The 25,310-nt window shown below is 42.3% G+C and overlaps 1 protein-coding gene across 1 annotated transcript in view; it reads right to left on the bottom strand.

Annotated features, from left to right (window-relative positions):
* The window catches only part of SETDB2 (SET domain bifurcated histone lysine methyltransferase 2), a 48,117-nt gene extending 23,450 nt beyond the window's left edge, over positions 1–24,667 (bottom strand). The window contains exons 1-15 of the mRNA XM_064507212.1: positions 24,274–24,667; positions 23,412–23,471; positions 20,841–20,963; positions 18,793–18,858; positions 17,952–18,054; positions 16,703–17,269; positions 15,010–15,129; positions 13,626–13,795; positions 12,961–13,189; positions 10,601–10,685; positions 9,492–9,600; positions 8,351–8,682; positions 7,038–7,126; positions 4,940–5,056; positions 1,919–1,956 (exon numbers count right to left, since the gene is read on the bottom strand). Of these exons, the coding sequence (XP_064363282.1) occupies positions 1,919–1,956; positions 4,940–5,056; positions 7,038–7,126; positions 8,351–8,682; positions 9,492–9,600; positions 10,601–10,685; positions 12,961–13,189; positions 13,626–13,795; positions 15,010–15,129; positions 16,703–17,269; positions 17,952–18,054; positions 18,793–18,858; positions 20,841–20,963; positions 23,412–23,471; positions 24,274–24,289 (2,224 nt within the window). The 5' untranslated portion in view covers positions 24,290–24,667. The remainder of the gene's footprint in view (positions 1–1,918; positions 1,957–4,939; positions 5,057–7,037; positions 7,127–8,350; positions 8,683–9,491; positions 9,601–10,600; positions 10,686–12,960; positions 13,190–13,625; positions 13,796–15,009; positions 15,130–16,702; positions 17,270–17,951; positions 18,055–18,792; positions 18,859–20,840; positions 20,964–23,411; positions 23,472–24,273) is intronic.
* Positions 24,668–25,310: the final 643 nt, after the last annotated feature.

Genomic DNA, 25,310 nt, shown 5'->3' with positions numbered 1-25,310 from the left:
CGACCGGTCAGCCGTCTCGCTCTAGGTGCAAAGAATTTGGGAACTTAGTACTTTCTTTAAAAAGAAAGAAAAAAAGAGCCAAAAGAAATGGATGACAAGGTCCCCTTCAGGTAGAAGAAGCGGTGATGGTCTCCGTAATCCACTGATTTAGTACCCACTAGCTACAGTGCTCATACAGAATGCAGAAGACTTGGATAAAATCCCTGCTAGGCCTGCAGAGATTTGAAACCTGCACAGTTTACAGAAATGTTTTAAACAACAGGCTACTGGTTGTTCTGGGCGTAGCTGTCCCAATCCCTCATAGATTATGTTACCTCCAATAGGGAATTTCAGTACAATCCTTTCAGCTTCAGGAGACCAGGTATAAGTATAACCTCTGACCACAGCATAGGTTTCTGGGTGACCAAAACTATAACTAACCAAATGTTCCTGACCTGCAGTTTCTTTGGTCAGAAGGCCAAAGACGGACTTATCCTTGGGTGACTGGAGATACTTGACTTCCCATCTTGCCAACTCTTCACTACAGCGCTTTGCTTGTGCTTCTTTACTCGTAAGCCTATCGTATAGCTTAATACACAGGCTGATCCTCTTTAGCTATCTGCTGATCTGTTACCCTTGTAAAAAGATTATGATCATGCATTAGCTAACCACAAAGCACAAACAATACTAAGAGAAACTCATTACTCGGTACATTTTTTACGATGTAACACACACAAAAACAACAGATTTCCTTTTCCTGTTTTACATACATGCAATAATTCTGCAAGCTTTCTGAACATCAGAGATTCAAGATTTAATGGAAACAGTAAGACCAGTAAAACAAAGGTTGAAGCCTAAATGAAGTTCCTGGGCATTGCATGAGATAATTAATTTCAGCAGGAAACAAAACTTAGATTTCCACCTTCCATATAGTTTCACAGCCACAACATAACAGACATGTTCTGGCTCACTGAGAGGCCAAACCAAATACAAAACGGAACAGTTTAAGATCAGTTCCCTTTAAAGCCTAAAGCAGCTTTGGCTTTCAGTACTGCTACACATATTCCAGCTAGTTTCCTGAATCCCTTTGTGCCTTCCTAAATGCAGCATTTAAGAGCTAAGGTCAGCCACTGTGTCCAGGTTTACAATTAAATTGCATCTATTACTGAGATGACACACTACATCAATTCTGGTATCTATTACCTAGGTGATACTTGAATGAGTGAAATGGATTCAAGTGCTCTCACAGGTACCTAAGATTACTACACTAGGAAAACTTTTCTAACAAAAGTCTATTCTTTATCAGAGACAAAAAGTTCTCCGTATAGAAAAACCCAGCACAGACCTCTTGTGATCTCTTGTTCCAAATCCCTGTTTGAAAGATTCCGAGTCATGTATTTCTTCTGAAATAAGTGGAGCTTTAAATTAGCTTTTTCAGCAGTTTTTTTGGCAAAACACATCAATGCAAATGTGCTCCAAATCTTTTTTTCTACACCTATGCTATAGTGGATCTTCAGCTGTCTTTGCACTAAGGAGCTCATGGAGCCCTTCTGCTTCCCCCATCAGAATGCCTCAGCTGCGGCGGTCTTGCTCACTGTCTTGATGACTGTGGAGAGTCAGCAAATTTCAACACTGGACCACATCATTTCACTTAAAACAAGGTACACCACACTGAAAAACCCTAAAATGGCCTCAGAACTACTTCTGAATCAGCTGGTCCTCTGTCAATGTTCTTAAATGAATTGCTTCTCTACAGGTCAGTGGAAACTGTGAATTCAGAGCATCTCCAGAGCTCTGCTCCACATCGTGATGAGATCAGTTGCCATTAGGCACTCTTCCTGTCTTTTGATATCCCTCACAGGCTTACAAGAAGTCCCAAATGTGTCATCCCATAGGCTCCAAGAGGTGTTTCACTTGGAATGCTGCTACCTATTCTTACCTTGGTGCTTGTGCTCAGTTCTTTTAAATGATACTCTGCTGAAAGTACACACAAATGCCATGAGGGACCCTATTCAGAAATATGCCAATCTTTGAGCTGCATAGGGCAGACAAGCAGAGTAACTGACAATGCTATAGGTGCAACATGGTAACTGAGCAGAGATCAAGTTCAGACAAAGGCTACTGCAATCCCTATTCAATTGATATAGCCATTATCTGCAGATGATACTTGCCAGCCACCTTCAGCAGAACCCATGCTAATATACAATGAAGGAACACTTGCTTTGTAATCGTGTTCTCTGCAGGAGTATAGGCTATGATCTCCTGCCTCATATTTTGGAGCCACAAGTGTTGAAGGCATCAGACTGTGCAGGACTAGAAGCTGGGTTGTAACTCCTTATTCTAGCGTATCTTCATGTGGAGGAGCAGGAAGAGGAAGCACCAGACCTGACAAACACAGGTAAGCCATAAAAACCCCATCTCATAAACATGTGCATCTTCAGCAAGATCCACACTGACAAAAGGCTCTCAGATAGTCGCAGACCACAGAGCAAGTAACATTTGTCTTTGGAACCATCAGGCCTGTTTTCTGCAACAAGAAGCAGCGCTTTTGCTCCCCCACCCAGTATGGACATGAATAGTACTGTAATTCCTGCCACTAATCTGGAAAACACAATCAACAACAGTAAAATGTACCCTTTTCTTCAATTTTTAATGCTATTTCCATCTGTTCTTCCACATTCAGGGTAAGCTTGGAGAGGGAAAGATAATTTCCACATTCTCACTTTTTTAAAAGGCTTATACCGATGCAGGGTTACTAGTGGGCTGGCCAGGCAGTTGGCATGTCTCTGACATTGCACGATGCTCTCCTACAACATATTCATCGCAAGCAAAGACAGATCTCCAACAAACAAGGCAAGAAGCAACCAAGCTGAATGCTAACTGCTGCTATCTAGTGGTGACAGAAGTGTGGAAGAGAACTGAGCAGGGCAGGGGAGGGAAAGGGTAGATTTGGTTGGAAAAGGCATGGGACACCAAGAAGCAAGGGACAAAGGTGAGCAGCATGACAGGGAGCAGGTCTGTGTGCGGGAAGGGAGGGAGGGAGGACAGACAGTGTCAGAGACAGACATTCTCCTCTCTGCTGTGCTGGGGTGTGGGGGCCTTTATTTCCTCCTCCAATTTATGTGCCCAGAGTTGGGTGGTTGTGACCCTTTGAAGGTGAACTCTACCCTTGCCTGAGAGTTGGGGCTGGAGAGCTCCAGCCTCCACCTGATCTGATGAATTGCATCCCTTATGGAGGCCTGAACCCCTCATAAATCAGCTGTAGTTTAAGGACACCTGCTCCTCCAGGCTGGGGAGAAGCAATCAGAGCCCCTCTCTACTCCCAGTATGTGTGCTAAGCAGCCAGGCCAGTGGGGAAAGTCCAAACTCCTGTTCCTGCATCAACTTTGGGGGTAACCCCACCCTTCTGTACATAGCCCTGAAGATGCACAATGAAACCACACACAAGCACAGAGTGCAGGGACTAGGACAAAAGCTGAGGAGGGGTTGGCTTGATGTTACGCCAGGCTCTCAAACAGGGCTGGGGGAGAAATGAGTCGAGGTTTCATACCGAGTTCAGGCTTCCCCACAGCTCTGAAATGTCTGTTGAAGATCCATTTTTAGAGGGCTTTAAATCCTCATGCATACAGAGATTACTGTGAAGTTTGAGAGCATCATGGCGATACAGGCAGTGCCAGTGAGCCTCTCTTCCTGCCCCCCCATTTCCTAGGATCAGAAAATCCTAGTATGAACCTTCCCTTCCTTCACTTCTTCCCCTCCACCATAAGCAAGGCAGGATTTTAAGGACCCCTTCCCAACCCAATTTCCTCCCCCCCCCCCCCCCCCCCCCCAAATATCCAACTAAGGAAGGAAGGAAGTATCTCTCTTGCAAATGACTGGAAGCCAGCAACACAGAGGCACATGGCTTCCAATGCAATCGTTTGGTAACAAAACTGTTTAGATTTTGGGACACATACCACAGTGCTGTTTCTCTCGCCAGATCCCATTATTGATCTATGCAGCCTACATTTCAAATCCCAGTCACAATACCAATTCTAGTGTGACCATACAGGAAGCTCTGAAAAGTCGTACAGCATCTGTAGTGCTCTTCAGTGGTGGATAATGAGGAATCTGCGTAGGAGCTGTAATGGAGTCTTCAATTAGTAAGTGAACAAACAGTAGAAGAAGGTGTCTGGTGGGTGAATTTGTGGGATGAGCTGCATCTCTCCCACCCAGGCTGCCATCACACATCTGTTTTCTGTTTATACTTGAAACCTTTTTGTCAGGCCAGCAGTTCCTGGGTTATACTGTTTTGGCTAAGCCTTAGGCAGCAGATTCACTTTGGGATATGCTGCCAGAGACCCATAAGTCAGGGAGTTTGGGCCTCTGAAGGGCCCTGCTGGTTGGTAGTCTGCCTCAAGCTCTGTTCTGGATGGAGCAAGCTCCCCCCAGGACACATCCCAGGCCCTGTTCTGGAGACAATCCACTAAAGCAGCTGTTTCCACGAGGCAATGTGGATGAGACTGATCCATGCTCCAATCCACACAGGCCAAATTGCATTTATATGAGTTTCAGAAATCTTGAGTTTTCCTAACTCAGCCTCCTGGAAGGGCACAAATAACATCAGCTAACTGTTGCTCTGCATGAATCTTGTTTTTGTTGCAGACTGTACAGAAGGATGAGTTCTTCCGTTGTATCATGAACTTAGCTTGTGAATGAAAAAGGAAGGAGGAAAAAAAGACTAGGAGCACAGAAATAATCTAGGAAAAGTTTTATGCTTATTCTTATGACAAGCAGTTCTGATTCTGCAAACTATAAAAAAGAAATTTAAATGTGAACTAAAAAAATGATCAGATGAGAGGCATTTTATTTGGACATAATTAGCACCACAGATTCACTGAAGTGCATTGTTCACTGCATAGTCCTTTCCAGCATATGAATCTCCAGGTACACAAAGTGCTAACAGTAGGAAAATTTTGACTATAAGGTTTTTTTCCTGCACTTCTGAAATCCACACTGACACGAAATTTCTGTCTCTGGCATGCTTCCAGCTTCATAACCATAATCCCACGTAAGTTCGGTTCCGGCTTTCACATGCCTAAGAAATAAAACACTTGGTCAATTTGCTTGAATGAACTGAAAGAGTACTGTGCTTACAGTTTGTCACCAAAGACTCACATGCAGACCCCAAAACAGAAGGCAACAGGAAGCACTGCACAGGCAGCTTGCTGGGGGAGAATCAAGACATAGAGTCAGAGTCTAAACAACCTGTTCTAACTTCCAGGAAAATTCTGGGAAACAACATGAACACACACGTGCACACACACACACACACACACACACACACACACACACACACACACACACAGAGAACACATCAGTGAATACATATAAATGAGAATACAACCAGTTTTGTTCTTGTCACTATGTACAGTGCATCATCTAAGTTCAAACAGATCCACAGATACACTGGTGATGAAGATTATCACTTTGGTCTGACAAGCTCCATTTTAACGGAATTTCATCGTTTCTGTGCACAAAGCCCAAGACTTGAAGTAAACACATGCTTCTCATACCCCCTCTATGAACCAACCACTGTGACAAAAAAGGAAGAAAAGCAATTTCTTACTCAGGAAAATTCATTGCCTGAAACAAACACCAAATTAAATACTTGCAACTAGGATGCTTCAATTTGAGACACAGACAACGGAGGGAAGATACAATAAAATATGAATATTACAAAGAAGGGAGCAATTCTCTGATATTTCTCACGGGATAAATATAAGGGACATCCAGTGAATTATCAGGCAGCAGGCTGAGAACAAACAAAATGAAGACTTCAAACAGCACGTAATTGCAGTATGGGACTTGCTGCCTTAGGATGTTCTGGAGGATAAAAACGTCAAACAGATGAAAAAGGGACCAGGCAAGATCACAGAAAATGCACCATTAAGCTTGATGATCCAGATGTAGTCCTTAATGTAGAAAACTTCTAAACAGCTAATTGCTAGAAAGCAAGAGGACAAGCCAGAGGAACATTCCTTCAGCAAAATCTTTTCTTCCCTAAGTGTCTTCTGCTGGCCATTTTTACCTCTCTTCGCTGGCCTCAAACTGGCCTATATGTTTCTTTACTTTACCGAGTACCTGAGGAAGAGACTCTAGCTAAAACAAGATCTCTTTCTGACGTATTTCAAAACATTGTCTTCAGAGTCCTCTGAACCCCTCCTTACAGGGCAATCACAGTGCATCTGTGCTAGCATGGGACCAAGGGCTGTGCTTAGGGTTGCTAGGCTCCCCAGACGATCAGTGTTCGCTGGAGTCCGTTTGTCTTCACTTCTCTGGGAAAAAAAACCCTCCTCTGTATTGTAAATTCTCACCTAACACTCCCAGTGCCACAACCATCAGCTCTGCTTCTTTCCTACAACTAACCTTTCCCTTAGCTTAGCTGCCTTCTTCATCTTGTGTCCCAATGGGACCAGCTCGCTCTAGCTCCCTTCATGTCATCCACAGGGGTAAGACCCACATCTTAAGCTTCCCAAGAAAATTTTAATCTCTGAATATCCTTCTGCCATCCTCCAGGACATGCAGGGTGACACAGAGCCCTGCCTCTCTCAGTAGCTGCGGGAAGAAGGCCTGCAGCCACCTTGTTGGGCCAACAGACAAAGCATCTCAGCCTTAAGACTCTGTAGGCTCCAACCCTGCCCTATGGGATCCAGATCTGATGGCCATGCTTTGAGACACAACACTGGCATGGATGTATCTTGGCTTTCAGAATGACTATTCTGAGTTAAATCTATTTTTCTTCCAAAGACGACTATCACTGAAAGGGATGCATCAAAATCAAGCTTGTCTCACTTCACATATCAGTGCAAAACTGAAGAAAAACTCATTAATAATAATAATCAATAGCTGTATTCCTCGAGTCTTCAGTGCACAATAAGAAGTCACAACAGGAACACAGTTTTACGGTTTCATGACCTGAACATCTGCCCACTTAGCATAAATTTTCCTAATAGTTAAGAAGTGTTTTTTTCCCCTAGTGCCCTGAATAAGCAATATCAAAATTTTTAAAAATTCACCTGGTTGTGAAGAACGCCACCCATGGGAAACTTCTGTTGTGAGTCTCTACAAACACACTCTGTGCAAAGAGATTTGGGCAACAGCTGTGCTGTGAAACAGAATGTTTGGATTAAAAACAATGAAACACAAACAGAATGTTTGGATTAAAAACAATGAAACACCTAGACTTTGGCTGAAGAACCTATTTTGTGTCAGATATCTGTCACTGTTAAAGATAGTTCCTTCTCCTCCTTCTCCAATCAACAGAAAATCTCTGTTACTTAATGCCACTACCATTGATTTTTGCTATGACTCTTTAAAGTATTATCTCCATCATTTTACGGAAGTACTTTTGCCTAGAAAAGTCAAGTTCTTTTCATCAATCTGTCCTCCAGTAATTTATGGTGAGAATTCTTCCTCATCTGTTGCAGAATACATCACAAATAATCAGTAAGTGACAGACATATCACACTGTCAGTCAGGAGAACAGTGCTAGGGAGCAAGTGATAGGTGAAATGATTGTGTACTTTGGCAGATGGACATGAGATGCTAAAGGTCAGTCAGCTGTGTGTGTAGGAACACATGCATGGTCATAGATGCAGAAGAAAGGTTTGAGAAAGATAGACTACTAATCGTCATCTTACCTCTGCAATGAGGAAGAGCTTAAACTACGCAAGAATTTTGCTGGAAGATATGTATGTATCGATGCCAATGGACAGAAAAAGAAGTTAAGTGCAGAGTATGTGCAGATGTGCATATGGAATACTTATATTAATTGGGAATTCTTTCGAATTTGTTACTGTTTCTGTCAACTCAAAATTGAGACACACTTATTAAGCAGATATCTACACAGTATGCAAGACCACCTTCTCAACCTGTGATAGAACCGTACAGAAATTTCCTACAATATCACACAATTTACCTTGAATCAGAATTTACAACGGTTTGGGAATAAAAAAGGAGGCTGAGAGATGACTTATCATTCACTAAAACGTGTCACCTGCTCTCTGGACGACTGTAGAAAGGCCACTCAAAATTGAGGAGACAGATGTCGCACATTACTTGGGATATTCTATTCCTGGGCCTAGTGCTGGCAAAAGCTACACCCGTTACGTACTATGCATCTTAGAGAGTCACTCCCAGCCTGCATGACCCAACTGGCTGTTCTGTCACTTCGGTATGCAGGAAGCCCCACATCATCTGCCCTGACATGCACCCAGCACACATTTGGGTTATGCAAGGACGGACTTTTACAAAAGCTTTCAGGTTTATGCAAATACATCACTTATTTAAGCTAAAGCAACTAAGAGAACACATGCAACTTTTTACTTACATTAAGAAAACGACCCACATTTCCTTCTTTTGTGGCATCCAGTACATAAATATTTTCATCATTAGCATTCTTCAGAAATGCCCTGTCACCATCAGCCTCCTCACAAAATGCCTCTTGTTTTGACTGCCTGTGTTTTTCCTCTTTGCAGTCAGCTTTTTGTGGTACGTTTTGGGACTGTCTCACAGCACAAGCATCATCCAGCACAGCCGGCAGGCCACAGGCAGCACCCTGCTGAGACAGACTCTTCCTTTTGCATTCTGCACCATTCCCACCAGCAAGCTCTGTCTGTCCAGTTCCCATCGGATGTTCTTCCTTCTGCTGCTGATTGGACTCTGTCAATGGACATATAAAAGCTATTTTTCAGTAGCAGTTTAAAGCAAGTCAGCAGTGACACTACAGACCAAAGCCTTTCCCTTGCTTGGCTCTACACTCTTACCCACCCACCTTCCTTTGTTCTCCAGAACGTATGGAGCTTCCTTGCTATTTACAAGGCCATAACACAGCTCTGCCCTTTTACACCTCTCATGGCTACACTTCCTGCTGCAATGCCTAAAGCACTTGCTCAAGTCTCCTGGGAGCAACCTAGTCTCTCCCTTCCTTTCAAATCCCACTCCAAATGGATTTTTTCCACATGGCATTTTATCACCCTCCTCCACCTTTAATTTCATTCTGGAGAGAATCACAAACTGCAATTAAGACAGAAACAAGACACATGCAAATCTCATCTGTTTCATGCTCTCCCTCCAGGTTGAGCCCACTCCCTCCCTCCCTCCCCCATCATCACATCCTGTTCTATTTTTGTTGTCTGGAACATGTACTGGATGTGACGACAATATTTTGCAAGACTGACTTTCCTGGAATTGCACTGTATTTGAGAAGTTGTTCTCATGACTGTTCAGCATGTCCCAAGATCAAATCTCCAGGCAAAAGACTGCCCTGTAGCAGTTAATGCACTGCAATATGCAAGGTATGTATTAATTCCTGTACTGCTAAGCTCTTGTAAGACAGCCCAAGTGTTATACGTGGACATCATCATCATTAATAGGCCTGCACACATCCAAAGATCATTCTGCATTTTAAGTCTATCACCTGATGGGGCACAAGCATACAGAGTGCAGTATTTACAGCTCTCCAAACCTACTTTCTTTTCCTTTCTTTGTTCCAGTGGTTAGTTTTGTTTTGCTTGACTGATGGGACTGAGAACTATTTTCTTCATTTGAGCTGGCACTGTGCACCGATGTATCAACTTCCTGTAAACAGAACACAAGATAATGAAAAAGCTGTGATGTATTGTTGCTGTATGTAGCTTTGGGTCTACACAGGAAAGCATCGGGATTTTAGGGCTCTGGGGTTAAAGTTTTAAACCTCCTGTAAGGTACGGATATGACTGAGTTTCAAAAGCCCAAACACTTACTGCACTGCAACAAACATCTTAATTTTAAATTACTGCTCAAAATAAGATGAAAGGAGGTCCCCACTCAATAAAATATTTAAAGAAGTGCTTACATCCCACTACCTTCTCAAGGATTTACACTCATGCTTATATAAGTTGCTAAACCAAAGCCCAAACAAGCTATTTACATGGTTTCAATAAAATGAACAGAAGTGGCAAGATTTATCCTCTCCCACCAGGAGAGGAGAGGCAATTAATTATGGGAGCTCCAGAAAGGAGAGCACTGTTGACTGTTCATAGGGAAATCCAATGCACATTTCTTAAGTGCAATGAAACCTACAGAGTAAGTTTATTACAGTTTCCCTCCTTTGCACATATTTCCAGGCAACACTTCACACTCAGATGAGAACAAATTCTCCGAATTGTGCCACTGCATGAGATGACTGCATTCAACTTCTGAGACTTTCTTCTCTTTTCCCCCTGCTATGTCATTCTTTGGGGAGACATTAGGAAAACATTATCACTCAGAGTCCCCCTCATTGAAATTAGCTATAACAGGGGACAGAGGAGGTGAATGATTTCCAGAGACTCTCATAACTGGAGTGGAAGCAAAGAGTGAAGGTGAAGGAAGGAAGACTGTGAGAAGAATTAGTGCTGTTCTCAGAGAACATGTTGCAGGACTAATAATGTAGAAGGGATGGGGTATAGCTTCCAGCACACCAGCTTAGCTTGCAGCATGACACAGTCTCATGAAGAAAGCTCATTAGAATTTAAATGTATAAGATGAAAAGGTCAAAATTAACATATATATTCAGCACAGTGAAAATGAATCTGTTAAAGCCATTTATTATTATTACCATTTTTAGCCGGTGACTGTGAAGAACAGCTATTCTAGTTCCAGGCCTTCTCATGGCTGCAATATTCAAATTCCTTGGACAAACCCTGTTCAGAAAGATCAAAAGCAAATTATAAAAGACTAAAAGACCCATAAATAACTCTTGCAACACATTTCTCTAATAGTCTTTCTATTCGTAAAGAACAAACGACACCAAAGCCTGCAGTCTTGTGTCACTCCAAGTTCGGTGACTATTTTGAATTTAAGAATTGAGGAAATAGGTTCTCAACAGTATTTGTAAAAAACAGTTCATCCTACTAAGAAACTGGCAGCTGCTTTTATATCCTTTCTCAGTTCTCATGCTGAGACTCAAATTCTATGCTGTTTAGCTGACTGGATTATTGTATCAGCTCATCTCAGAATACAGTCCCTACAGACAGAATTTTGCCTTTTTCCTGCTATTGCTTTCAACAGTTTTGACACTGTAGCTTTCTAACAGGAAAATAAAACAGAAGTTGCTGGGCCAAAGGACAGAGAGGGAGACATAGGGAGAGGCAGTGAATGTGTAACAGAAATAGACAACAGTCCAGCACAAAAGAGTCTCAGTCTTTTATATCAGGGAAGGGTTGAGGTAGGCTGGGAAGCAGTATCTGGTTCTAAGAAACGTATTTTCAAGACATCAAAGTCACATTCGCTTTCATTATGTTCTGAGTGTTGTAGAAAATACCAGGTTCACCTGCAATGAATACCTGTACAATGTCTAGCAATAAGTAATAGTTTTTACTCAAGAAAACTTACAACCTAACACATTTATATGCATTTCCTTGCCACATAAAACATCATGGTATTTCCTTGGGCAACTGAAGACGGCAAAAATGCTACTCTAAGGCTTCCTTAAGCCTGAAACCTCCTTTTCACATGCAGAAGCTGCAGTGGTCATCAGAAGTTGTGACATTCTTACAAGATTATATTTGGGTTGTCCTTTTAAAGGCAATCTGCTTGCATGAATGACATTTAAGACTAAGCACACGGGTGTGCTCTCAAAGGTTTTTCAGATCAGTTGGATTGTTACTTCTTAAAAGGTGGAATAACAAAAATGTTTGTATAGACAAAAAAGCCTTTATTCTCAGGAAAGGGAATTAATGAGATTTAAGGTAGAGTGCAGTAAACAACTTTGCTTCCCTGTAAATTACAGCAAAAGAACTTAGTAGAAGTAAAATCTAGCTAATTGCTGATAATTACGTAATTTACAAAATGATCAATTCATTAACTTTCCAAGACACTAAAATGCAAGTCAGAATTTGTGAAGCTGGTCTAGAAGATCGACATAGGAACACCTTTCAGTGCCAACTATCAACTTCAGGATTACAGAAAAATAAGAATTTGTAGATACTGCCTGTCTCACTGATGTGCTCTAATGCTCTCTCTGACCCTCCAATGCAATCTTAACCACATCTGTTGCAAAAGCCTCTCTCTTCCAGTGCTTGCTGCCTGGAATCAGTCTTCCTGCAGCTGCCCACTAAGTTTCATCTCCCAAGTGAAAATACATGCCTGCTCATTGTCTTGTTGTGATTTAAAATTCTATATCCTTCATTTCCATTACTTTTTTTTTTTAAATAAGAGCTTCTATGCTCTAAAAATAAATTGGTAGGTATTTTAAAAAGTTTCCAGCTGCAATTTCATGGTGCTTCCCACAAATTCACATAAGGCTCTTCTGTGAAATGAGCAAAAACTTGCAATTGTTTATGGATGGTGAAAAGAAAGTGTTTACAAAGTAGCGTGGCGGAGCAGGGATTAAAGTTCAGGAAAACAAACTCTCCGCTTCCTTCTGAGAAGATCGCACCATGCTATTGCCAAAACCATCCAGGTTGCTTTACAGGCTTTTATTTTAGGAATTGGAGCTACGGGGCCTTGAATGCAAAATGAAAATAGGATTACAGCTTTTGCATAATTCATTGCAAAAGCCAAGTGTTGTTAGACTCTTGCTAGGAAACAAGAGGTTTACAAAGAACAAAAGGTTTAGATTGGAAGCAAAGGACATGACTGTTAGTGGCTACTTTGTTATCAAACCCTTCAGTGTCATGAGGTATTTTTAAATGATTTCTTTTTTCAAATTAGCACAATGATTCATGCCCTGAACAGATCAAGTGCATCCAGGAGATGAATGGGATTCCTGGAAAATGCTAAGTGGTACACGTTAAGGGAAATTAATTTATAGCAATAACTCTGTCCCATTAGAAAAAATAATCAGGAATTAAAAAAAGCTTAGGAAAAAAACTCCACAGTTGAGGACATTCAGTTCTACTGTAAGTTTTATAAAAGACTTTCTAGAATAGCAGCATGCAAGTTTTGCTATGCTTATGTTTGCTCTGGTAAACTTACACAGTTGATTTATTTTCATCATTCATAGTCTGAGACAAAGACTCCTGCTTCTCAAGAATGTGCTCTTTGCCAGCCTGCACTAGTTCAACCTCAGAGTCTGAACAAGCAGTGTCCACTTTTCTTTTTTTTGAAAAGAAGCTGTGCCCTCTGTCATTCACAGCACCTTGCTCTTTCAGCTCTTGACTAGCACCTCCCAATACTTGAACTTCAGCTCTACTCATTAATCTGCCTGGAAGAAAAAGAGAAGTTTTTTTAGTTTGGTTGTTTGCTAAGCAGCTAAGTGTGTTAAGTCACAGTCACTATTCCAGTACAAATTAATATTAAAAAACAGCAAGATCGTTATTTGGGAAGGCAAAATACGAATGCATTTATACTAAAGGGAGACTAGGCCTTGCACAGGATGCACAGACCTGTGAGGGAAAAATCAAAAGTCTGAGACAGGCTTTGCTCCAGAATGGTTTGAATGCTTGGCTGGCACCATCACACTGCAGAGTTCTCCAAGGTTCTTCTGTTCTTTTGACCACCTGCAAGTCAAGATCATACGGACTCACTTCTCTTCTAACCCTAAATATTTCTCTGCTGGGTTCTCAAAAATATTCCAGGGTGCACACACCACAGCAGAAGGAGAACTGTACTATAAACCTCCACATGTCAACTTCTGTTACCTGAATAAGTGCAAACAAACGTCCCCTTGTCGATATCATCTAGGCAGCGGACGCCCCAGCCCTTCTTTTCTGTGTTGAACACTTGCAACCGAACTTGGATGCCATGCTGTACAACTCTGTTCTGACACATCATCTTGTCACACGTACACGACACACTACACTCATAAATTCTGTCAAGAGAAAAACAAACAAACAAAAAATCACAGTATTAAACAATGCATTACCAAAAGAAAGTTGCTATTATTAATTTCCTCCCTGAGCATAAATAAAGTAGCTCACTGAAAAGACAAAGACCCAGGCTATAATTGTGTGGACTGTTCTGGAATTCATGACTTTCTGGATTCTTGACTCATTAATTTTAAGATACTGTCAGACAGATTTTGTATAGATAGACAAGAAAAAGTAAATGTTACCTTTTATTTTATAGGAGGAAATCACGCAGATGCAGAAATCCTAACGGAGCACTTCATTCTATGCTGGAACAGATTTTAGCAAAGAGAACCTGTCTGTCTGAACTTCATTAGCTGTCGTAAGTTTTAGGATTTCCAAATGTTGCTAAAAGCATTCACAATGGTACTTTTTGGACTTTTTTCTGGGATGGGCACAGTGTTGAGATTCTAGAACAACTTCAATGGCAGCTTTAATTCTGTACGCCATCCATAAGCCAACATCACACATCAACAAAGGATTAGGAAAAGGGGCTCCTTAAGCCTATGGGTTCAGCCCTTGGTCGTTGCAGAAAGTCACCCTGTACAATTCCTCTCCTACACTCCTGAGGTTACTGGCATCTTCCCACAGGCCACGTATTATTTTACAGGGGCTGCTAGCTTTATGATGCTGGGGGTCAGATGGCAATTTCAGAGCACCTGCCTAGACTGGTAAGAGGAAAGGGGAGCAGGTCAGCTGGCTTGGGAGTTGGCTTATGTCTCCCATGTCAGGCACCAAAGCCTGTTTCCTCCAGCACCGATGCACGTGCAGCCCCTTCCCCACCTGCCTGGCCTCCTATCGGGACTGCAGCACACATCACAATGGGGGCTGCTATCACAGTACAAACTGGAAGCATGGTATCACCTTATTCCTCAAGCTCTCTGCATGCCCCATCCCAAATCCAGTAACAGCAGTTGGCTGATACTTCTTTAGGACTCTGGCTCTACAGAGCAACTGGCTGGTCAGGATACAGGGCAAAAACAAGGGGTGGCTGTTGTTTCCCAATTCTTTGGCTGATATACATAGTGATGATCTTGTGGCAGCCCTCTCACCCTTGTGGCAGGCCTCCTCCCCTCTCCCTTCTCCCCTTGGCATGCCCGAATGAATCAGCACACTACAGCAATGATAAAATAACAATATAAAGATAAAACAACAGTATAAATTCTGTGTTTCTTACCCACTAGGAACAGGTCCCTCCAGTCTTTTATAACTGTATCCACGAGATGTTTTAGTACTTGGAGACAGAGAAATTTTACTACAGCCTCTTGCAGTTAGCTGCAGGCATGCACATTTTGACCTAGAAGATCAACAGTAAAACATCATATGGAAATCCAAATGTATTCAGAATAGTGTAATCAAGTTTAAATCTAGTTAATTTAAAATGTGCTTGACTCTATGCTTTTCCCTACCTTTACTCCACCAAGTCATTTCAGTACCCTACCATCTTCTTTGTCTCTTGCCTGGTTATGTATGTCTTACAAACTATAATTGTGTTTTCTTCTTTTTCTTTAGCTGTCATGTCTCTCCCCTTTCTCTCCCCTCATTCTTCTCCCAAGCTCTGTAAAAGGTCCTTGCAAACAACTTAACTGGGACAAAAACTAATTATAAGCAGGACATTGTCAAATGGATTGAATGAATAAATGAGAACCACTTGTTCTGGCACAGCATCCCAATCTGATGAAGTAGTCTTCATCAACTTCCTCCCATGCTGTTTCCCAGGAAGTGAAGAATTTTACACTGCAAACTGGAGAACTCATGCAATAATGCTATTATTTTGGAGCTACAGCTCCAAAAACTTGCAAGGTCTTTTTTTGCAAACAGCAATTGACCAAAGCCTGATCCCCACAACTGCACAGCTAAAGCATCTCTTAACTCTTGGGGAAATTCAGCACACAGAAGGAGCATGCTATGTGCTTGCTGTTCCCCACCGCTTGGCTGAAATTAAACAACCTGAATTACTGAAGCTTCATTATTCTAGGCAGTGGTCTCAAGCTTTTGGTGGGCATGGACAATAATACTGCACACCAGCATGTGCGACTGCTGTAGCTGTCAGTAGTACGAAACGGATTAAAAAACAAGGTAACAACTACAGGCAGAGATGACATTGAAGACAAATGCCCTTCCTGAAAAAGGACAAAATTATCATTAAATTTACATGAAGGTAACTGTGCCAACTTCCCATGGAGTAACATATCATTCAGAGTTACTGGGCTTTAGAAAAAGACAGCAATGAGCAACATCACTCGAACAGGTCAGAACATAAATGTGTTCTGTGACCACAGGGTTTCATAGCTTCTGTTTAGGCAAGGAGAGAGATGGGATTTAGAGGCTGTGGACAGAGATGTTTCTTCCTTTGCCCTCTGTAACATTCTGTGTCTGAAATTATCTCATCTCACCAGGCTGCGCCAACTCAGCTCCAAAAGATACCAGCCCTAAAAGGAAGCTGCAGCAGAAGTTGGCATGCAGGATCCTTCCTTGCCTGCCAGGAAAATGAGCCTTCCTCAATTTGCCTAAGTGTCTCCATTCCCTTCCCAAAGCCAAGAGATCTACTTGCCAGCTCTGCTTTGAGGAGGAGAGGCATTGCCAATTTGGGAAGAAAAGGAAAGGACCATAATAATGCACCACTTGGTCACTTCCTTCCCTACAACCAGGGCTGTGCAGGTAGCAGTACCCAAGTTCTGGAGAAGACACAGACACAGCCGTGTCAATCATCGCAGAGCATGGCACAAGACAGCTACTGCAGATACCACAGCAGTGTCGGTCCTTTGTAATTTGGCACCGTTTGGTACCACGTGTCTTCAGATTGATAACATCACCTTGCTGTTGACACATCACACGTTACTTGTTTGGGATCAGATGTTTCGACCTACCTATCAATGCAGCCATCTGTACAGTTGCATGAGTCAACAAACATGCTGGAGAAATTGTTGAGATAATATCCACGTGGCCACGATGCCCTCCGATATTTAAAATAGGGTAATCTTGCACGGTCAATATCATTACAGAAGGAAATAGGCACAGACTCAGCTCCATTGCTAATGTCAAAGTCAAACACAAGGGGTTCAGGATTTACAGTGTTCCTGCCCAACAGTACGTATGTGTTGAAAGAGAAGTGATCAACGAATAAGAAATTGCACTCTGTTTCAAACAAATAATTCTGCACATCTTGAAAACTTCTCAGACTCCTTCCACAGGGAGCTTTGTAATTCACATCCAGTGATTTTGAAAGGCAGTCGGCTTTTGCATGTCGTCTTTGAAAGTGAAACAGAATCGGTATCTTAAGAGGATTTTCACCCTTGTAGGAGCTCAGTGGTCTGTTGGCAAGACATGCACTAGAGCACTTGTGATTCTGATATTGCAGATTTAGAGGTAACATTCGTATTTCACTAGACGCTTCTGCATTCTCTGAACCTGATTTTTCCTTCTGCTCCTTTTTGCTATTTCAAATAACAAAGGAAAAAAAACCCAGCATCTTAGACAACCAGTAAAGCACGCAATCTTTTAGTGGTTCAACATTATTAGTACAGAAAGAATCAGCCCATTGCTAAAAGGCCAAGGGCTTCAATGAACTACTGTTTGCATTGTGCTACCGTCCTGACGCCATATGAAGGTATTCACAATGGCACCCCAGATAAATGGCAACAGCTTCTGCCTGTGAAAAACTTACATACCAAAATATAGAAATGATATTTTTATATATAAACGATATCTTTAACCTAATTTTCCAGATCACTGCCTGAGGCATGGAGAGACTAAGTCATCCGCCTGACAGTCTGCATAGTCTGTGATAAACCTGAGAACTGAACTCAAAATTTGGAAGTCCCCCCCAGTAATCCTGGTAATACTTGTGGATCTTTATTCACAGCGAAATGTCCTGTTTTATTCTGCTGTGCTCTCAAATGGCAAATTTGATTCAAATCTACTCAAAAATTCAGGCTTTCCATGTAGGCCAAGTTAAAAATATTTTCTCTTTGAAAAATGTCAGGATTCAAAACTAGGTTTAAAACATTGAATAAATAAATATTAGAGAGAGCTGAGAACTCTCTTAAATGCAATAAAGATTATGTCACACAACAAACTTTGCTAAACTGGAAAAAAGTATGAAAAAAATACACTGACCTGTGACAGCCTTCTGCTGAGTTTGCAGCATTGTTATCTGTAAGAACAGCCTGCAATTTGGGTTTGTGTTCCTGTATATCACGTCCATCAAAGACATCACTTACTGAAAAAATTGGAATACAAGCAAAAACCTTTGGCAATCCACATTCAATTTATAATTAAGTTACTTTAGTTACTAAACAGGTAACTGCCAAAATACACTAAAGACAATGCACCACTGTGAACTACAGCTAACAAAGAGCATGCTGGCAAGTGCACTACTAAAAAGCAGCTACTACTTAAAACCTATAGAAAAGTCATGTGTTTGCATATAGGTGTGCAAGCGAGAGTGTCTCTCAGTGTCTGTCTGTCTGTCTCTCATTAAGCTGTCCCACATACCTTTTAAGTTTGTGCATATTGTTATTATGGAAGTGCACAGAAACAACACACGAATGAAACACGCACAGATTTCTCTTCATTATCTGAGGTAAAAAGGAGGCCAGGGTATTGGGTTTAGTGGAATCATCCACACAGAATATGTATTTGAACAATCTGGAGAGAACAGAGAGACACACAAGCCAACCCTTCTTGCAGCCAGCTCAGGTCCATCAGGGTTTATTAGCCCAAACTCCGTCCTCACTAGATACAAGCCACACACCGGCACATACACAAAAGTGAAAACCCACATGAGAGTACTCAGTCCAGAGTATCCGAGGAAACTAATTATTAGAGCTTTTTCCATGCAATGCTAACAGATTTTTCATATCTAGTTTATTTTCACTTAAAGGAAATAAGCTCCTGCTGAGTAAAACACAATAAACTAAAGCCACATATTGACTAAATACAGTCAAGATGCGCATACCTTTTGCCAAGGTTAAGAGATCACTTAGATTAGCTTCATTCACCAGAGCCCAAGCCTGCCAGTAATCTACATAAAAGAACAAAACAGCACAGATAGGAAGTTTAACTTAAGTAATGATAATAAGGACAGTGATAATAGGAACCACTAAAAGGGAACACAAGGCTCGAGTCCCCTGAAGACATCTGTTTCCCCACTATGCTAGTCTACAGCAGTGTAACACTCAAGTTATCAGCAACTTTTTACACCTCAGTCCATGATAGACTCATCTAGGATTCACAGGAAAGTTACAGCTCACATTAGTAATTGTGAATCAGCATTGAGAATTCTCTGGCTTTTAGAAAGCTTCTAGAATATGGTTTCCAAATGCATACAACCTAGTAGCTGGCACTCTCAGTAAGATATGTAAACAAAATTTCATGTAGAGTCTCTTTCTTTGTCACTAAACTAGTCATCTTCTGGCTAAGAAGGGCTGGATCTTGTTAGACCAAATTAATGTTAGTACTAAGTTGGTGGAAATGGCCTTCAGATAGTAACACAAAAAAAGACCAGTTCTGTCTCAAGCTATTTCCCCATGCAATAAGTATCACAAGGCAGCAGACAAAAAAAAAAAAAAAAAAAAAAAATCAGTAAAAATCCCTGTTAATATTTTAGTCTGAAATATTTACAGAACAGACCATCAGAAAAGTTCAAATTTAACTATGTCACAGATTCATTGCATTATCTGGGGGTTCAGGTTCAATTTTCAGCTAGGCACTGCTGTAATATTTTGTCATAAAACCAAGACGTGGGAGCTTTAGTACACAAAAATTGCTTTACTAATTTAGAGTTAGCAGTATAACACAGAGTGTGTAGCCATACCACTTAAAAAGCATCTTATACTTCTGTACATTTTCCTGCACAGGAAAAGCACTAAGATGCATACATTACACCTACATGGGTAACCAAATAAAAAAGTCATGTTTTTAAATTAAATAATTAAACCAGTAAAGAGAAACACGTGAACTGCTCCAGGCCTATGAAACTTCTGATTTTAACACAAATAAGGGAAATGAACTTTAGTGGAAATCAGGAGCAATCTTATAATGCATTTCTGTTAGATTTTCCCACTGAAGTTTCAAGTTATAATGGTGTCTCCAAAGTTAAATAACACTTCATGACATTATCATCTCAGTACAAAACCATTCAATTAACCGAGATCAGCCTGCAGGGCTAAACTTACGAAGATAAACAAAAACAAGGCACTACAAATACTTCCTTGTTCCTTGTTCCTTGTCTCAGGAACAAACATTTCACCTCTGTGTGCTTAAGAGCCATATGTTGTTTGAAAAAGTATAAAGGCAAAAAGAGAAAATGGCAAAATACACCTGAAACAATTAGCCTGTTTATTTTTATAACCAATGATGACTTTTAAAACAACTTCTGACAAGAAAGAAAAAACACCTGGCAACTGCATAGGCAAAAGCAGTGAAGAGTTTGTACAGTACGGGTCAGCCCAGGGACGAGCAGGGTCCATCCACTATTTATGAGGAATTAAATAAATAACTAACATAAGCACGCATAATTAATTGTACGGGCTGTTGTGGAAGAACCTGCCATACATAAAAAATCACATGTCTGAAAAGTATGTGTCTAGAAGTATATAGAGCCCATCTGGAGTGTTTTGTACTCAATCCAAACACAAAATTTAGTAGTTTCCTTATGAATGCAGTTTTGCTGCACAGGAGTTGTACTATACATTATATACTATGTTTAAAGAAACAAACAGAGAAAAAAAATCAGATGATTTCTCAGGCTGTAATTGGTACCTTTTATTTATCTCCTCAGGCCTCAGACTTTTTCTTTGAGGTGAGAACAACTGTGATAAGCCATACCTTCCTATACTGCATTGAGGTTGAGTTACCTTCTTGAGTTATCTGTGCTCAAGGATGTCAGCTACTAAGTAATTTAAACTCAGAGATATCTGAATTGTGGCAAATATCATATAGCCCTATACAAAGTGGGCTACAGCTTGATCCCAGTCCTGCTCAATCATTACAGTGATTTCAAACCTTGGTTTGTGGCAGTTCCATTCTTGATCTTTTGCTTCAGCAACAGCAGCACATTTTGCACCTGCTCAAATATGAAGTCCACTCTTCTACCTTCCATTTGTGTCCAAAATGTCTTCAGATCACCTGAAATGAAAATTTCCATTTACCAGTCTGGGCAGCTTCCCAGGAGTCTACGCATACAATAGCTCTTGATAGACTTTTCAAAGGCTTACACTCATTTCAACAACAGGCAGGAGCCTGGCACTTCTGAAAAATCAGTCAGGACATTGTGTATTTTTGTTGGCTTATACTTTTAAAAGTCGATTCCTAAACCTAACCAGAAAAGTAAAACACAAGTCAAGTGATGAGCTGGAATGGCTTCTGATGGTCCATGAACATCCTTAAGATTGTTTTTGAAATATGACTACAAAGGATGCTGTGGGAGCCTTTCTCCAAATACTGACAAATTAGTCCCACTAGAAGTTAATCAGCACTGAAACTCACAGAAGTGATACAGAAGAATATTTTCAACTGAATGAACTGAACATACTATTGAAGAAAACACACTCGGAAACTTTTCATAGCCATACCCTCCTTCAGCTACATAAGCTGACTGTCCTGTCCTATGATTTTTTTCTTTGTATGTTTTCCAGGGAAGATAATATTCAAAATATGTTCAGATAAAAGCAGTTTGGTAAATTTTGTTTACCAAGTGATATTAGCTATAGTAATTTATATGACCTTTATGTCACATCTTCTGCCACCAGGGATATTTATAAAGAATATAATTTTGTTTAAAGAACTTTTTTTTAAAAAAAAAAAACTATTGAACAGAACCTGGTTCATCACACCTATTCTCCAAGTACATGCACTTGTGTATGTATACATATACATCTCCAAGTATATGTGCCTTTGAGGTATTAAATCCATAACAGCTCTTGTTAAAACATTAGCAGTACCTCTTTGGCAAGAGCTCTGAAAAGGGAGTATGTTTCAGGGTGTTGCCAGGCCATGCTGAAAAAGAGAACATGCTCTCCGTCATGGTTAACGTTTCTCTTCTTCAACGATCAAGCACAAAAGAGTAATTAAATCTGTTTTTCCACTCCATATCTGGAGTAACAGTCCACTGTCACCATATTCAGTTTACATTCCAGTTTCAGGTGCCAATTCTGGATTGGCAAATGTGCATACATTTATGATGTACGACCTCTCCAGAAGTCACAAAACACAGCATTCTTGTAAGGCTAGCAAACAAGTTTTTCCTTAATTTTTTCCTTAGCAGAGAATGACTTCTGGTTGCCCAATATAACAAGAGCTGAATAATGTTATGGCAGTTCAGAGCCTGCAGTTACTCTCAGAAGTCAGAGAGGAACACATGGAGACAACAGCAGTCAAGAGAGTGACAATCTTTTGTCACCGCAACACTAGCTGGTGCTTACATCTGCTGAGTAAGAGTTTGGTATTTAATATCAACATGCAACATTAAAAGTACTTTGTCTTATAAAATGACTGATTTGGAAAGGAATTAACTCTTCAACATCATTTCACAAGCTTTTGTATTCACAGAAATAAATAAGACATGGGAAAATCAGAGTCCCATTACAAGGATGCTCACAGTGTCTCTTGGAATCCTACACTACTGCTCCAGAAGACAACACATGCCCTGGGACATTCCCACCCTTTTGCTCCGCATGACAGTTTCACTATTTTAAAATAAGGAGAAACAGATATACTTAATATATGTGTTTAAAAATGCACATTTGAGAAATTCTAGTAAAAAGTTCCCCCAGCGCAGATTAAAAATGCTGCCACTATTTCTTATCTGTTTTCAAGCATTTCAATACATTTGCTATGTCTGGATAGCACTGGTAGATAGATTACTTCAGAGGACGGGTGACAGAAGACAGTCTTTCATTTCTGGGTCATCAGATCTAATCTTGCACAGGTCAAAAGCAAATAGAACATATCACTACTACATTTAGTTTTCAAGCCACTCACTCATCTATGAAATACTTCCCAAATTCTCATGCTCGAGTGCCCTGAGACTCCAGCAGCAAATACAGTGTAACATGGTTTTCCTTGGAGACACTGCATATGAAGCTCATCGTTCCCAAAAGACCAGATGTCCACATTACTAATCTGATCTCCAATTTTAGTGCTGCTGTTATGAAACCTAGCAAAAAGGTCAAGGAATGAAAAGATACAGGAGGCATCTACCTTCTCAGCCTTCAAAATGATCTCACCAGGCAATGACTAATGGCACGGACTGACATCTGATGGAAATACTTCTAAAGCTGGCTTAGGTCATCAACTCTGCAGGGATTTTCTTTTTCCCTTGCTGGGATCTTTGTGGCGATATATCTCTTTTTTAGCATTGTGCAGAAGAATAATGCTAGAGAAGGAACAAGCAGCCATAAGCAGGGCTACTTACACCAGCTAACAAATACTTGGGCGACTATTTCCTGAGAAGAACCTGTACTTCCAACACACATCTTCTACATACATGACAATAGGCAAAAAGCACTGTTCTCCAGTAATTATTTTTGCACTAGAAGTGGTGCCGTTTCCCTCCAGAAATCTAAGTGACATTACCTTCAAATCCCTCTTCAGTGGAACTGGTAAGGCTCTCCACTTTAAGGCAGTCCGACAGCGCTGCAGTGGGTGCAAATAGACAAGTATGTAAGAAACCAGTGGGGAAATTAAAACCTTTATAGCTGTGTACTTTTTCTAAATTCCTACAAGTAAATATCTACAGCAGGTATCAGGGAGAACACTGTGTGAGACAGCATTGTGGTGAGAGTACTCATCCCACTTTCAAAGATACACAGAAGTCACATGTCTGGCACAGTAGTCTTGTCAAGACTTAACAAAACAACACTTGAAATAAGATGTGGGAGGAAATCTTTTTTCACAAAGATAATTTCTTAATATACCTAAAGCATAAAGCTTTCACGAGATGACCCACACTTTTCAGCGCATCAGTTGAGGCTACACAATCCCTGCTTCCTATTAGTTTATATTTCTCATAAAAAAAAGAATGTTGCTAGTACAGCTGTACCACAACTAAACTAATTTATCTAGGAAGAAGTGAAGGCTTTGCTACAGAAAAAAATCTGGGTTGCACCAAATGCGAGCTAAGGAATGTATATCTCCACTGGAATATCGCTAGGGACAGGTAAGGGGCATTCTTCAGCCACATCCAAGGTATCACATTTCTGATTGTCACCACTAGTGACACGGAGAGCAGAAGACATACCTTAGTTACAAATGAGTTACTTGGTGCTTTCAGTACTCTATCTGTAAACTGTTTCTATTCCTCCTGGCTTCCTTCTATTTCATCTGGCTGACTGGGAGAAGGGGCTAAGTGGAGACTGCCGACTCCCAGGAGAGTTTCCTACGCGATTCTGCCTGTCCTGCCTGTCCGAGACACTCGGTTTATCTGGTTTAGGCTTACTTCTTTCCCCCTCCATCCTCCGGGGCGGCTGCGCGCAGGGACACTACGCTGCTTCCTCGCCGGATGCCGCCGGCTCACGCCGCAGCGCGGTACGCGGCCTGGGCCGTCCCGCGGGGCCCACGGCCAGCATGGGGCGGGCGCCGCTCGCGCCGCTGCCGCTGCCGCGCCTCCCTGCAGCGCCCGCCTCCGCTCAGCGCATGTCGCAGCCTGCGGGCCAAAGGAAGAGGAATAAAGCCGCGCCGCCGCCACCGCCTCCCGCACGCGCCGCCGCCACGACGCCAGAGGGCGCTCTCGCCCCCCGCCCCGCCGCGGCGTTAACGGTCCCAGCCCCAACCGCCGCTCCCCCCAACAGCGAGGCCGCGGACCTGACCCGCCCCCTCCGCAGGCACCGCGCCTGCGCGCTGCGGCCGCGCCGCCCCCTCCCTCCGCGGGGCTGGGGCGAGGGCGCATGCGCCGAGGGTATAACGCCAGCCCGTGCGGAGCAGTGTGCGAGAGGTAAGTCTCTGTTGAGTAAACGGCAAGCCTTCTGGGGTGGGGCTTTGGGCGAGGGTCTGCGGGCTACTACGCATGCGCAAGGCGGGCCCGGGCCGTACGAGCGAATGGCTGTGGAGGAGGAGGTGGGCTGGCCACGTACGGACGCGAGGTTTCCTTTGTCTCTATTGGCTGCGGCCGGGGCCGTGGCGCTCGCGGCGCTGGCCAATGACGCCACGCGGGAGGGGGAGGGGGAGAGTGGCGGCGGGAGGGGGGAGGGGGGAGGGCCGAGCCACAGGAGGCGCGTCCGCCATCTTGGGTGGTGAGCGAGGGGCGGGGCGAGCGCGGGGGCGGGGCGCCCGGAGGCAGGAGTGGGGGAGGGGACCCGCGGTAACCCCTGGGGCGGGGTCGCTGTGGGACCGCGGCCATTTTGGCAGGGCGACGCCTGCCTAGGCGGGGGGAGGGTAAAGCCGGGTCAGGGAGCTGATCTGCCCGGGTGAGCACTAGTGGGGAGGGGGGGTAGAGCCGGGACAAGGAGCTGTCGTCCCCTATCCTCCCTCCCCCGG

The sequence above is a fragment of the Dromaius novaehollandiae genome, chromosome 1, assembly GCF_036370855.1.
Source record: "Dromaius novaehollandiae isolate bDroNov1 chromosome 1, bDroNov1.hap1, whole genome shotgun sequence".
In the NCBI taxonomy this organism is placed as follows: domain Eukaryota; kingdom Metazoa; phylum Chordata; class Aves; order Casuariiformes; family Dromaiidae; genus Dromaius; species Dromaius novaehollandiae.
Note: the sequence above shows the minus strand (reverse complement) of the source record. Positions and strands in the feature narration are given on the sequence as shown.